This window comes from Larus michahellis, chromosome 19 (assembly GCF_964199755.1).
Source record: "Larus michahellis chromosome 19, bLarMic1.1, whole genome shotgun sequence".
Classification (NCBI taxonomy): Eukaryota; Metazoa; Chordata; class Aves; order Charadriiformes; family Laridae; genus Larus; species Larus michahellis.
Window position 1 is genome coordinate 8,149,093 of NC_133914.1, and position 13,640 is coordinate 8,162,732.

At 57.4% G+C, this 13,640-nt stretch overlaps 2 protein-coding genes across 6 annotated transcripts in view; one reads left to right on the forward strand and one right to left on the reverse strand.

Moving 5' to 3' along the window:
• The first annotated feature begins 471 nt into the window (after positions 1-471).
• XKR8 (XK related 8) lies at positions 472-3,420 on the forward strand. The gene is made up of 3 exons (XM_074562788.1): positions 472-811; positions 1,513-1,709; positions 2,422-3,420. The coding sequence occupies exons 1-3, from the start codon at positions 531-533 to the stop codon at positions 3,159-3,161; spliced, it is 1,218 nt and encodes a 405-aa protein (XP_074418889.1). The 5' UTR covers positions 472-530; the 3' UTR covers positions 3,162-3,420.
• Positions 3,421-7,610: 4,190 nt separating this feature from the next.
• Positions 7,611-13,640, reverse strand: part of EYA3 (EYA transcriptional coactivator and phosphatase 3) — a 59,928-nt gene continuing 53,898 nt past the window's right edge. For all 5 annotated transcript variants that reach the window (XM_074562580.1, XM_074562576.1, XM_074562581.1 and 2 more), the window contains 5 exons: positions 12,862-13,022; positions 11,203-11,317; positions 10,667-10,788; positions 10,286-10,386; positions 7,611-8,197 (listed from right to left, as the gene is read on the reverse strand). In XM_074562580.1, coding sequence (XP_074418681.1) covers positions 8,117-8,197; positions 10,286-10,386; positions 10,667-10,788; positions 11,203-11,317; positions 12,862-13,022 — 580 coding nt within the window. In that variant the 3' untranslated portion in view covers positions 7,611-8,116. The remainder of the gene's footprint in view (positions 8,198-10,285; positions 10,387-10,666; positions 10,789-11,202; positions 11,318-12,861; positions 13,023-13,640) is intronic.

Here is a 13,640-nt window from a genome sequence, read left to right on the forward strand (position 1 = left end):
CTGGAGCCCCTCTGCTGTGAGGACAGGCTGAGAGAGCTGGGGGGGATCAGCCTGGAGAAGAGAAGGCTCCGCGGAGACCTTCCAGCCCCTTCCAGTCCCTAAAGGGGCTCCGGGAAAGCTGGGGAGGGACTCTGGATCAGGGAGGGGAGCCATGGGACGAGGGGGAACGGTTTAAACTGAAAGAGGGGAGATTTAGATGAGATCTCAGGCAGAAATTCTTGGCTGTGAGGGCGGTGAGCCCCTGGCCCAGGTTGCCCAGAGAAGCTGTGGCTGCCCCATTCCTGGAGGGGTTCAAGGCCAGGTTGGACGGGGCTTGGAGCAACCTGGGCTGGTGGGAGGTGTCCCTGCCCAGGGCAGGGGGTGGCACTGGATGATCTTTAAGGTCCCTTCAACCCGGATCGTTCTGCCGTTCTCCGGCAGTGCCCGCCCTGGCTGGGTTTTGGGGCGGGGCGGGGCGGTGGGAGGGAGCGGGGGGGCGGGGCCTGGGGCCGCGTCACCTCTCCCGGTCCGTCCGTCCCCTCCCGCCGCCGATGGCGCCGCGGTTCGGTCCGCTGCAGCTGGGGCTGGCGGCGGCGGGGACGGCGGCGGCGGTGCTGGACGTGTGTGTCGACGGGTGGGTGGCGGCGGAGTACGCCTGGGGAGGGCAGCCCGGCTTGGCCGCCTTGGTGCTGGCTTTGCTGGCCATCGCTTCGGTGGCCACGCAGGCCTGCAGCTGGCTCTGGCTCCGCTCCGACCCGCCCGCTCTCCGCCCCGACGTGCCCCAATGGCTGGTCGCCGTCCTCCATCTGCTCCAGCTCGGCTTCCTCTTCAGGTACGCGGCGGCACCCGGGCACCCCCCCGGTACCGCCCCGCATCCCCCCCCCCCAGGCATCCCCCCCGGTGCCTCCGCCCCGCCCCGGCCTCTCCCCTTCCTCCGGCGGCGGGGGAACAGGGGCTCGACCTCCTGCCGCCACCGCTCTGCGCGGGGAGACTCTTGGACGCCTCCGGGGGCCCCTCGCCCCCATCCCTGGGGGTCGGGTCCAAGGGGCTCCCCGGACAGAGCGGTTTGGCCCAGCCCTGGGCTGGAGCCAGCTCGGAAACGTTGTCGGTGGGAGCCACCCGCGTCCCGAAGCGCCGGGTTTGCTCCGTCTCCCGCTGCCGCCGCCGCTGCCGGAGGCCAAACCCTCGGGGCCGGGTGTCGGAGCCCGCGGGAGCAGCGAACGCCCTGAAGCCTCGGCTGGGCCTCGGCTCTCCCGGCTGTTCGGGGGAAGCGGGCGGCTGCGCGGGGCCTCCCCTCCGGCGGGAGGGAAACAATCCGTCGGCTTCCGCCGAGGGGGATGCTCGGGCTCACCTTTGGACTTGAAGGCTGAGCGTCGTGTGGACGCTGCGGTGTGTGGCTTGGGAAGGGGCAGGGAGAGGGTTGAGCGTAAATGGGGAGCGGTCTCACCTGTCCCGCCAGGGCGGCATGGGGACCCAGGGGTGCGCTGCGTTGGCACCCAGCAGCCCCTCACCCCTGGCCGGGTCCCCCCACAGGTGCCTCCACGCTCTGAGGGTGGGCTGGAAGGTGTGCTGGGAGAAGGCGGAGGAGGAGGAGGAGCAGAGCCGTATGGCCTTCCTCTCCCACGACATCAGCATGCTGCGCCTCTTCGAGACCTTCCTGGAGAACACCCCACAGCTCACCCTGCTCCTCTACGTTATCCTGCAGACGGACAAGGCGGAGCCCTCCCAGGGTGAGGGGTCTGGGGCAGGGGAGGGGGGCTGTGGGGGCACAGGCTTGGACGGGACAGACCAGATGGGCTGTCCGGGGCCCGCAGGACCCAGCAGGACACTGTTCGTCTGTTCTTGCTTGAGGTGTCATCCTTCTCCCATGTCACTCCTTCCTTTGACGTAACACACGGGAACGTGGACCCCTGTCCTGCGCTCACGTTTCCCAATGGACTATGCTGGGCCTGGGGTGGGAGGGTTGAAGCTGGGGGACCTCTGCGATCGTCCCCAGGGGAGGCTGAGGGTCAGGAGAGAAATCGGGAGCCCGCTGGGGAGCGGGGAGATGCTGTTGTGGGTGTGGATGGAGGGTGGAGCGCAGGCCACCCAGGAGGTGCTTTGGTGGCCTGGCGTGGGCAGCAAGTGTCACTGCGGCGACATGGGGAGCCCAACCATGCGCCAGCTGGGTGGAACCAGCACTCACCTCCTGCCCGCCTGGGAGACGGGCTCTGCAGAGCCGCTCTGTCCCGTCGCTTCTTCCCTATCTCCTGTGCAAGGCCGGGCACCAGCCTCCTCCTCCTCCTCGGGGAGGGAGGAAGGCCAGTGGAGACACAGGTGCTGAGACTCTGACCCTCTGCAGCTGGTGGGAAGCTCGTTTTAGCAATGCCGGGCAGGGGAAGGTTTGAGCCAGGCTGGGCCCCCCTTGGTCTGCCCTCAGCATCTCCGCCGCTGTGTTTGCAGGACTGGGGATCTGCACTGCGTTCCTGTGTGTGACCTGGTCTCTGCTGGACTACCACAAGTCCCTCCGCTCCTTCTTGCAGGACAAGTACGAGCTGAGCCGGCACTCCTCCATCATCTACTTCCTGTGGAACCTCTTCCTCATCTGCCCCCGCATCCTTGTGGTCGCCCTCTTCGCCCTGCTCTGGCCCTACAGTGTGGCTGTCCACTTCCCACTCGTGTGGCTGGCCATGTTCCTTTGGGTCAGTCTCCAGGGCACGGACTTCATGGAGTCGCCCGGCCCCGAGCAGCTCTACCGCGCCATGGTGGCCGTGATCCTCTACTTCAGCTGGTTCAACGTGGCACAGGGAAGGACGCTGTACCGCAGCATCATCTATCACGGCTTCATCCTGGTGGACAGCACGCTGCTGGCCTTGTCCTGGCTCTGGTGCCAGTACCCCTCTGAGGAGCACTCGTACCTCGTCCCGCTGGTCTCTGCTGCGCTGCCCTGCTACCTGCTGGGGCTGGCACTGAGAGTCGCCTACTACAAGTGGCTGCACCCCAACCTGCAGATGCAGCAGGAAGGCAGCTACGACGTGGTGGATGCCAACGGCAGGACTGACGGGCTGGAGTTCCGCTCGCTCTCGGTGCCGGACCTCGTGAACAGGCGGATGCAGTGGCTGGCCCAGGCCCAGTTCCCCATCTCCCGGACAGTGGGGATTCGCTTCCTGAATGTGGCTGCTGCTCTTGAGTCTGCTGTCTGAGGCCGGCTCCTCCAAAGTGACTTGCTGGGGAGATGATAGATTTGTTAGCCCTGCTCCTGCTTTGGCCCCCCCAGGCAGCTGGAGGGACCTGGCAGAAACCAGGGGTGATGCGCAAGCACCCAGCGAGTCCCACGGCACAGCTCCCGTGGCTGTGCCCTCGGGGAGAGCCACAGTGTTCATGGGGGGTCCAGCATGTTGTGGTCAGCTTCTCTTGTTATTTATTATTAGCCTTTTTAAAAAAAAAAAAAAAAGAGCAACAGTTTGTTCTCCCTGTGTGTGCCTCTCTGTGCCGGCTGCCGCCGTTCCTGCTCAGGGAAGTGGGTGCTGGTGGGGAAGAGCTTGTTCCCTTGGCGGCAGCAGCTATCTGCTATTTCTGTTTCCAGCCAGGATTTTCCTCCTCCTCCTGTTTTGCTGTTAAGGTCCAAGGTCGCCTGTTACAGCCCTGCTGAGGGAGGGGAAGGCAGCCGGGACTCCTCTGGGGGCAGGCTGGGCTGGGGGGTGCCTGCAGGGGGGGAGGATGGTGCAGGGTCAGGATGGGTCGAGGCTGTGTCCCTCCAGAAACCAGGAAGCACGGTCCAATGTGGATTCTCCGTGGACAGAAGTGTTGGTTGGGTCCCTGCCTGCCCTTCCCTCGCTGCCGCGGGCTCAGAGAGGGGCAGAGCTGAAGCTTCTTGCTTGGAGCTGGGCCCGGGGTCCCCCCTTTGCTGCTGCCCCAGACCCTCACTTTTCTCCTTCCAGCAGCTTTGGTGTTGGTGAGGGGCGGGCAGGGTGCCCGGGGCCCCCGGCCTCCCCAGGGCAGCGGCTGTGTCCCAGCGTACAGCCGCAATGTGGCTCAGCACCTTTGGCTTATTATGGCCACTTCGCAGGGCCTTCGCTGGCATTCCCACTGCCGCACCCCGGGCGGTGCTCGCCACGTTGTGACATGGCTGGTGTTGGCCACAGCCAGTGTCTCAGCTGTACGTGGCTGTAGACATGGCCAGTGTGGGGCTGAGCTGGCTCCTGGGCACAGACACCTGCTGCTTCCCCGGCAGGGCTGCCCCTGGCTCCATGCCTGAACCCCTGCAGGCCCCAAGGTGGCCCCTGCCTCCTCTTGCTATGGCCCAGCCAGCAGCTGTGACGCCTCCTGGCACTGGCCCTTGGCCCTCACCTCCGACCCCCCCAGCAGGATCCTGTCCCAGGGTACCAGGGCGGCAGTGGGACGCCGCTGGAGGTGCGCCAAGGATGTGGCTCCGCAGCCAGCTGGGAGGAGGGTTGTTTGTCGGCCTTGTGCAAAAGGGAGAAGGGGGGAGGGTTGTGTGAGACAATCCAAGCACCGTGGGCTCCCCTGGGCGCCACAGCAGCGCCGCGGAGCCAGAACTTCCACCGCTGGCTGCCGCAGGCTGCCCCAGGACAGTGGGGTCTGCGCCAGCACCTGTGGAAGGGACCTGTAGCACCATCACCCTGAATGCCATCAGCGCCACCAAACCCAGGCCATCGCAGGGGACAGGGAGTGACTGCAGGGGTGTAAGAGAGCAGGCTGAAGCAGTGACTATAGAAAATAAAGATTTTATTTTTTTTTTTCTTTTTCCAGTTCATAGGACAGTTCCCATAACACAGACCACGACCGGGCAAAGGCCCCGCAGCGCCCGGGGCTCACCGCGCTCCTGCTGCCGCGGGGTCGGCAGCGCAGCACAGGGCTGCTGCGGGGTCCTGCTGCTTTCCGCGAGCGCCGGCACAGACATCTCCCCCAGGGCTCTTGGAGGCAGCAAACATTAGTGGCTCAGGTGGGTTTTTCAAAGCCTCCACAGCTGCGGTGGTGCTGGAGGGGAGCCCACGGCCAGCAGCTGCTGTCGTTCCGGCGTTGGGGTTTGTCACCAGTTCAGCTACAGCCAGGTCAGGGGAAATGGGAGAGCACAGAGACAGATGCAAACCGACGTGCAGCTAGAGATGCTGTTCCTGCCACACGAGACGGGAAAAGTCTTAATTCAGCCAGCAGAGGCAAAAATAAAATAGCCAGGTCAACCTTTATTAAACATAAACACAGAAATGTACCATCAACCTCCTATTATAAAAGTATTTTACATACATTCAAGGAGACATCGTATAAATATCAGTATGAAATGTCACTGGCTGCAAGAGTTCCACACTCAGCTAAAATTTTGCCATCTTAAAATTTCCTTAAAACATTTTAAAGTAAACAAACACAAAGCAAAGCCAGCCAGCTGCCGGGCTGCTTGGTACCTTGGGTCCAGCACTCACCGCGAGTGCCTGGGCAAAACACGTCCCACCTCCCGCCGCGGGCCAGCACGGGCCCCTCTCCCACAAGCCTCTCTGGCCACTAGTGAAGCCAATGGGCCGCTTGGCCACGCCGGATGGTGGAAGGTTAAGGCACAGGTTTTAATCCCAAAGTTCAGCCGGCCGGAGCACGAGATGTGCCCCGAACAGGCTGTTTCACAGGCTGGGACACGTCCCAAGCCCGCTCACAGGAGACCTCTGGATGGGCTGGGGACCCGCCGAGAGACGGTCAGGATCCAGCACAGAGTCTTCTGTGACTGCAAAGAAGTCCTGATCTTCTGGAGACATTTCAGACCCTGGGAGCAACGGGGCTGCTTCTCGGAGCGGCTCACTTCCTACCAGATCCGCCCTGGCTGACGCGGTAACGACACGTCGCAGGGACCCCAGATGAACCGGGCTCTTCACGGACCCAGCAGTCACGGAGCTGTAGCCCTGCAGCGGCTCTGCCTTCCCCGCACGGGGGCCCACACCGTCGTGCGATACCACCGCACGCACCTGGGCTGCCCCCGCCGCCGGGGAGCACCCAGCAGCACACCTGAGCCCTCCCCTCCGTGCACACGGCAGGGGGGAGAACACCCCCGTGGGCTCCTGTTCCCGCTTCCCTTCAAGCCCTGCTGCTGCGCAGGACACGCACGGCCCCAGCTCGCCGCGGGGGCTCTGCTGGGCCAGCAGCTGCCGGCAGAGCGGCCGCTGGCAGCGCAGCCAAAAGACACCCCTTCCCCTACAGAGGGACACCCGCAGCAGAAATCGACTCCTCGCATTTTTCTAACGGCATTTTTCTCACAGGCAGCAGCTTCTCCACAGATGACGATGCTCCTAAAGCGGAGTTCCTGGGGAAATAACGCAGATCCAGAGCGTCTGCCTGAGATCAGAGCACAAGGCCAACACCCAGGAAGGCGTCGGATGGAAAGCGCGCTGCTCCCAACTCTTCTGACCACCTTGGAGAAGCTCCTCTGATTTTAATTTTTTTTTAATAATTAAAACCAAAACTGGAGCTAGGAACATGGGAACAGAGACCTCTGTCTCCAGCTCCGTTAGCTCCGGGGATCCAAACCCCTTGCTCTAGGCATCTCCTCTACGGTGCTGCCCAAGGAACGCTCCCGGGGCGCAGCAGAGCAACGCCCCCGGCACTGACGGAAATTATTCCTCAGTAATTAATGCCACGAAAGGAATGCAGCGAACACATCACCTGCTTCTGCGGGCACAGCCCCAGGGGGGCAGAGCGTCTCCCCTGAAGCAACACGCTTCCAGACCAGCCCCCTGTGGGTCCCAGAGGGTGACGCTGGGCTGGGGACCAGCGACCTGGCAGGGTTTGGGTGCAGCTGCGGTTGCAGAGGAGCGCAGCGGGGCACAGCTGACGTCTCCCCCGCGCGGAACCCCCCAGCACCTGCTGATTTGGTGCCGCCGAGGTACGGGCAGGAGGCAGACACGGCTGCACGCGGCCTGACCTGGCACGAAACCAGCGCCTTGCGCCAGCCCCCAGCCTCCAGGGCAGCTTCTGCCCGGCGGTCCTGCAGGTCACCGACTCCAGCCTTTTTCTCTGAGACGGCGGCAGAAAAAACGGCGTAACCATCACTCCCAAGGCCAGTGTGCTCCAGGCTGCCAAGTCACAGTGTCTCAGAAAATTAAGTCCCTCTTAACAAGGGTTTTGTTTCTAACTATGTAGTTAGGCTAACGCAAAGAAAAATACAAGAAAATCCAATCTGATTCTACTAAAAGGAACCTACTCTCACAAATGGAGTCAGGAAAGCAGAGGTGAAGGTTAATGAACACACCCTTCTTTGTAACATTCATGAGAATTTAGTTCTCTCAAATTACTCCTAGTCCAGACGAGGACTCCATTCCCATCTGAGCAGTTCGCAATAGCATTGTGCCGTATCTAATGTTCCAGGCAGTTTTGTTTTCCTTCAGAGGGAACATCTGTGGGATCTACGCGCTGGGTCACGGACAGCTGAAATCCAACGATCTCCCGCTTGTTAACACGGCTTGTGCACGCACTGACTAGAAGCTGCCGGATCAACTCCGAACAGCAACACTGTCCTCTACAGAAATCACGTGTCCCAGAAACATTCCCTTAACTTTCCATTTTCCAGTAATCCCACGCTGAGGAAATAACATAAGGACATTGTAATAAATAAAACTGCTTTGAACACCCGGGGAAGGAGAGAGGACACATTTCACAGCAATAGAGGTATTTTTGACATTTTCATTAATATTTCCTATGGAAAAAAAAAAAAACCACATAGCTTTTCGGCTTTGCGAAACAAGGGAGGTTCAGCTCTGCCATCGGTATTTTTCTATAAAAATAAGGTTTTGTGTTTACTTGGGTTCTACAACTAAGCTGAACAGAAAGGAGAAGGCTCTTCCAAATACTTCCGCTGTTGTATCACCCCCTCCCGCTGGAGACTACCTGCTCCAGGAGTTCAGCTGGCTTCTGTAAATCCCTTCTCCAGAGAAGCTCTAGCTCTGCTGAGCCTGGTGCTCCCTGACGGGACACCTCTGCGCTGGCAGGGCCTGTGCTCCTGAGGAAATGACCCGCTGTCGTGTTCTACTGTACAGTTTGCATTAGGTATGTTTTCTTCATCAAGCTGAAAAGTGAGTCCCCAAATGTACGAGATTCCTGCTTCCCCAGCGATGGAGAGGGCTGGAAGGAGCCGCGGTCAGGCCTTCGCTCCGGCTTCTTACAGGAAGTCTAACTCGAGGGCTTGGTGAAGGGACACGAGGTCTGCGTGATTCGTGATCCTCCAGAAGGGCATGTTGTGCTGGAACAGAGAGACGACAAAGTCAGGGCTGTCGGGGTGATTTTACAGCTAGGCGGGAGCAGCCAAGGTACGCCCGGGGGGTTGTGCCATACGGCCCTTGCGAGAGCAGCGCCTGAGCGTGCCGTGTTTGGGAAGGACCTCGGCCCTGCGCACATCGGTACCATCGGTTCAAGAGGGACAGGGAACTGCTGGAGAGGGGACGGCAAAGGGCTACCAAATGCTGAGGGGACTGGAACACCTCTCTGATGAAGAAAGGCTGGGGGACTTGGGTTTCTTCAGTCTGGAAAAAAGACGACTGAGGGGGGACCTTATCAATGCTTCTCAATACTGAAAGGGGGGGTGTCAGGAGGATGGGGCCAGGCTCTTCTCAGTTCTGCCCAGCGACAGGACAAGGGGTAACGGGCACAAACTTGACCACAGGAAGTTCCACCTAAACATGAGGAGGAACTTCTTTGCTGTGAGGGTGGCAGAGCCCTGGCACAGGCTGCCCAGAGAGGTGGTGGAGTCTCTGTCTCTGGAGACATTCCAACCCCGCCTGGACGCGTTCCTGTGCCACCTGCTGTGGGTGACCCTGCTCTGGCAGGGGGTTGGAGGGTGATCTCCAGAGGTCCCTTCCAGCCCTGTGGTTCTATGAGTCTAGGATCTTATCTGCACATCTGTTTACAACGGGCACCCGCGCTATCAGCTGCTTCGCACACTCATGATGGAAACCTCAGCGCTCGGCTGTGAGCTGCTGCTTCACCCAGGAATGCCCTTCCAGGGCTCCCAGGGAACCCGCGGAGGTGACAACTCCGGCACACAGCAGATTGCGTGAAGCCTGCAGAGATGGTGTCCTGACAATGATCTGTTCACTTTGCTGCCTTTAATTAACATGACCGAACAACCTACTCAGGCCTGTCCAAATCGATGGAACCGTTTGCTCCTTGTCTGTAACTCACACTATCGGTAGATGCTGTGTATTGATCTGATCGCTGGCAACTGAGTCCTGACTCCCTCCGTGCCTCTGAGAAATGCCATTACCCCAACTGACCACTGCATGCTGTCACCAAGACACGCTACATCAAGATACTGTCTCACAGGGCCAAGGTTCATACACAACCCTAAACAAGAGTAAAACAGAAACTTTAAACCCTGAAGAGCCAAAATACTCCCCATCTTAACACAGTGAAAGGAAAATCTCTTGCATCCAAGGCAAAGTTTCCCCCTGGCTGCCCCTGGCTTGAAGTTCAGCCCTGGAAAAAGAGTCCCCGCAGAAAGAGACGGCTGCGGTAACTTCCCTTTGCGTCCTGTCCTGGTTGGAGGTAAAACAGAACCAATTTTCTGATTTGTAATTTTACTTTTCAGCTGGGCCTCGTCTAGCTGACTAAAGCCTGAAATTAACAACATATTGTTCAGACACTGTTCGCTCTCAGGGTGATAAGACCTGATTACACCACGGAACGGTGCGCACAGAGGCTCTTGCTTAGACTTATTGCCGTAACAATCAAGGTCGGCTAACTTCGCTGTTTGCCCCGTTGGAGGGTCAGAAGTGGAGAAGCGCAGAGGGGTCCCACCTGCAGGGAGGAGCAGATGGGACAGGGGACCCCAAACTGACCAACAGGGTGTTCCATCCCATCTGCATCACGCTCAGTGTAAAAGCTGAGGGATCAAAGGAGCAAGGGGGCTCTGGCTCGCTCTTTCTTCAATGGCCGACGTCTGAGGAGGACCCTGTCTGTCCGTCTGCCTTTGATCCCGGTCCGAGCGTTCCTGACTCTAGTTACGGAATTCAGCTCCTGTCCGTTGCTGACTCCGGTCTGGGACTTTGCCGGTGTCTGCTGGTGACACGATCGTCATCCTGGGAGCTGGATATGGTTTTTGTATATCTTGTATACTTTTTTTTTCTTTGATTTTTATTATTCTATTATTATTTACTAGTTTCTTATTTATTATTGTTTTCATTAAAGTAGTTTAGTTCTTTTTTGAAACTCGTGAATCTCCTTATCTCTTCCTCTCCTCTCTGAGGAGAGAGGGCCATCTGTTGTCCTGATCGGCCAAAACCACGACACATCCGCCCACCCACAGCCCACCTCTGCAGAGTCAGAAACCCACCTGCTTGGCTGCAACCTCTTCGTCGCGCCCATCTCCAATTACCACATAGGTGACTTTCTTTCCAAATCGCGACACAATCCTCTCAAAACAGCTCTCTTTACCTGCCAAAAGACAATCCCACTATAACGACCCTCAGGCAGAGAGTAACAGAAGCCTGAACCAGGTCCCTTTTTCCCAGTACAGGAACACGTTCGTGTCTTACTGGGAAGGGGATAACACCCAGTTCAGCTTCTGAGGCCAGAAGCCACCCCTATTACATGGGCAGCTGGTCCACAGCAGCCGTGGGGGCTGCTCGGATGCAGAAACTGCATTTCCTGTGCAAAAATCCCAGCTGACCTGCAGCAGATGTCTCCGCGCCAGGCACCCAGCACCACCCCTTACCTATTTTCGTAGCGCTGTAAATATTTTCGATGGGAAACACCTCGCCCAATCCATACAGGAGAACTTTGGCAAGAGCTGGCACCAGTTGGGTGGTTGTGATCAGGATGTTCACACAGTTTTTTCTAAAAGACAAAAAACACTTATAAAAGCACCTCGATGGCCAGCGGCACCGAGGGCTACTCCGGGGAGCTTGCTCGCCTTTCCGAAGTGCCACATGCTTCGGCGTCCTGCTTGCAAGAGGCTTTTTAGGCCAGGATTTTGACGTGTGGTTTTTGCTTTTTTGTTTTAATCAGAAATTCTCTGACTGAAACGTGATTTTGTGAGGACAGCCCTATTAAGGGAACCTTCTTAACAACGCATGTTGCAGCAGAAAAATCCCAAAGGGCGCTCCGGAGCGGAGCTCCTGCACTCACTCACTTTGCTTCCCGGCACCTGTGACAAACAGCAGCAGTAACGTAGCGCAACACAGCACTGCACGCACATCCCAGCGAGAGAAAGGGCCGAGAATGCAACGCGCGCGTTTCCAGTTTCCGCACCTGGACTGTATGAGCAGCAGGGACTTCAAGGCAGTTTCCAGCCAGGAATCCGTTAGCACTTCTATGTCAGTCCTTAGTCGCTGCAGAGCTTCCCTCTTCTGCGGGCTAAGGAGGCCTGGAAGGCAAGTCAGTGTTCCAGCTGAGCTGGCAAGTCTAACACAGAGCGCGCCCTCCCTCAATTTAACAGCTGCCTCTTCGGCAATAAATAACCCGGTCTTGAAGGCACCCGAAAGGTGAAACTGTCTCGGGGCAACGGCAGAAACCAGCTTCCAGTGACACAGGCACAGGTGAGCCCAGACACCCATCTGCGACACCGACCATGGGGAACTGGGTAAGACGCTTTCTCCGATTATTTCAAACCATTTCTCAGGATACGCCCAACAAAACGCATTTCTCTTGTACGAAGCACCCACAGCAACGGGTGTTGTTCAAGGCCCCAGACGGCAGTCCTGCAGTCGCCCTCTTTGACTTCCTCCTTCCCAAGCACCCTTTCCACTTTAATCCCTTTTAGATATCTTTTTTTAACATCCCCCCCTGCCCGCCTTTTTTTATCCCTGTACTTTTTGTCTCTTTTAGATACCACGTACTCAAAGCACCCGGGTTTGAATTAAAAGCAGCCAGCAACGGAGTCCATACGCTCAAACCTGCTCCCCTCAGTAAATACAAGAGAGCAGCACCCTGAGTCTGAACATCTCTCCGCCCAATTTCCAGCCATGGCGTATGAACCCCCCAACTTCGCTCCAACCCTGAACTACGCGCGTCCTCCGACAATGAGGCCATGGAGGAACCCACTGTGGGCTGCACTGCCAACTGCTTTACCAGGTGGCTTTAGGCAGCTCCTGAAAAACTCTGCATCCAGGTTTCCCACGTGCAAAATACGGAATAACGGCCTGATCCCTACCAGGAATAAGGTAATCGCAGGATACTGAAATGCAGACTGAAAGTTACAGGTTTGAACACCTGGTTTTTAGAAAATATGTCCAAGAAAACCTTCTATCAAGGCTTTTTTTTGCGTAGGCAAAGGGTACCCAAACCCACACCCCACCAGGCCGAGCCTGCTCCAGCAGCACCCCTCTCCCAGGGATGGCAATGCCAAGGCTCGGACTAAAAAGAAAATATATCTACATTTGATATCTGTGGTTTGCAGCATTATTACTGCTTTGGCATTGGAAGGGAAACAAAACTGGGAAGATTGCAAGTGACTTTGTGAAGAGATGGTAGAGATGTCCTGTCAGACTATGAGCACGACAGCCGAGAGGGTGAACACTGTATTTCTTGACAACAGCGTGATAAAAGACAGACTTCGTGAAGACAGAAGTGAAGAGACCTCCTAAGCAGCATGATATGGACGTCATTTAGGCCCGTTCTAAGCAGGGTGACAGGCAGCCTTTCATACAAAATTAGCAACAGGACACTGTCTGCACCAAAATTGTCTCTGACCACCCCTAGCTACGTAACTCCCAGACTGCACTGGCATGCTGTTCAGTGTTGGAAGACGGACCCTCTTAGATTCCATGGAGATTTGATCTCGCTTAGCACTAGGAGAATGGTTACTTTTCATGTCCAAACATTCAGAAAAGCAAAAGCTCTGAGAAGGACGGAGTGCGGCACCACAAACCCTGTTCAGTGCCCAGATACTGGATGCAGGTGAACACTCACCTCCAACGTTAGTTTTGTACTTGTCGTAGATCTCTCGTACCCTGCGATAGCGGAAGGCCAGTTTTCTCATCCAGTCCACTCCACCCTGGACGCCAACTGATGAGCTGTGGTTTGCGTTACTTCCTGAGCCGCTGAAGCCATCCGTGGAGAAATTGTAATTGCTGTTTCAGAAAAGCAGACGCGTTAACGTGTGCCACAGCAGCAGAATCACTGCAGCTTTCCTGGCGGGGTTGCAGACTTCAGCTTGACCGCAGCCAGAGAAGCACCTTGGAGGGGAGCTCTGCGCAACCACCACTGCCCCCTGCCAGCAGAGACCGACTTCTGTTGGCAGCACCCTCTGATACCCAGCTACACGTGCTGCAGGATCTGAACTGCCCTACTGCAGCGTACCGACTCAACTCTTCTTCCACACCCTCCACTACCATACCTGCCTTTGCTCTTTGCCTGCTCGCTCCTCTGTGATACAGAGCATCCTTCCCACTAACCCCTTTCTCATCCTGCAGTGGTAAACCCCCAGGATAGGACCTTCCAAACATAACGTCTGTGTCTTTACATCGCAGCTGTAGCTCCACAAGCAGACGAGCTGCTTTACCAGTCCATGACCGCAGGAAGCAGGTCGTGCTTCACCACTTTCCCCGTATTTCTTTCTCCCTGACAGACAGGCACTTCTCAGACCTTTCCATGAGCCATCAGAAAACCTACCCTCACCCCCCCGCAGTATGCACAATCCACTCACAGAGGGATGCAAACCACAGGGAGACTTTCAAAGGTCAGATCGT

What these genes read in the sequence shown, in the direction of transcription:
- XKR8 (XM_074562788.1), top strand. Translation starts at nt 531, where the DNA reads ATGGCGCCGCGGTTCGGTCCGCTGCAGCTGGGGCTGGCGGCGGCGGGG. An exon ending in CAGCTCGGCTTCCTCTTCAG is followed by an intron (nt 812 to 1,512) that starts GTACGCGGCGGC and finishes GTCCCCCCACAG; the next exon opens with GTGCCTCCACGCTCTGAGGG. An exon ending in CAAGGCGGAGCCCTCCCAGG is followed by an intron (nt 1,710 to 2,421) that starts GTGAGGGGTCTG and finishes CTGTGTTTGCAG; the next exon opens with GACTGGGGATCTGCACTGCG.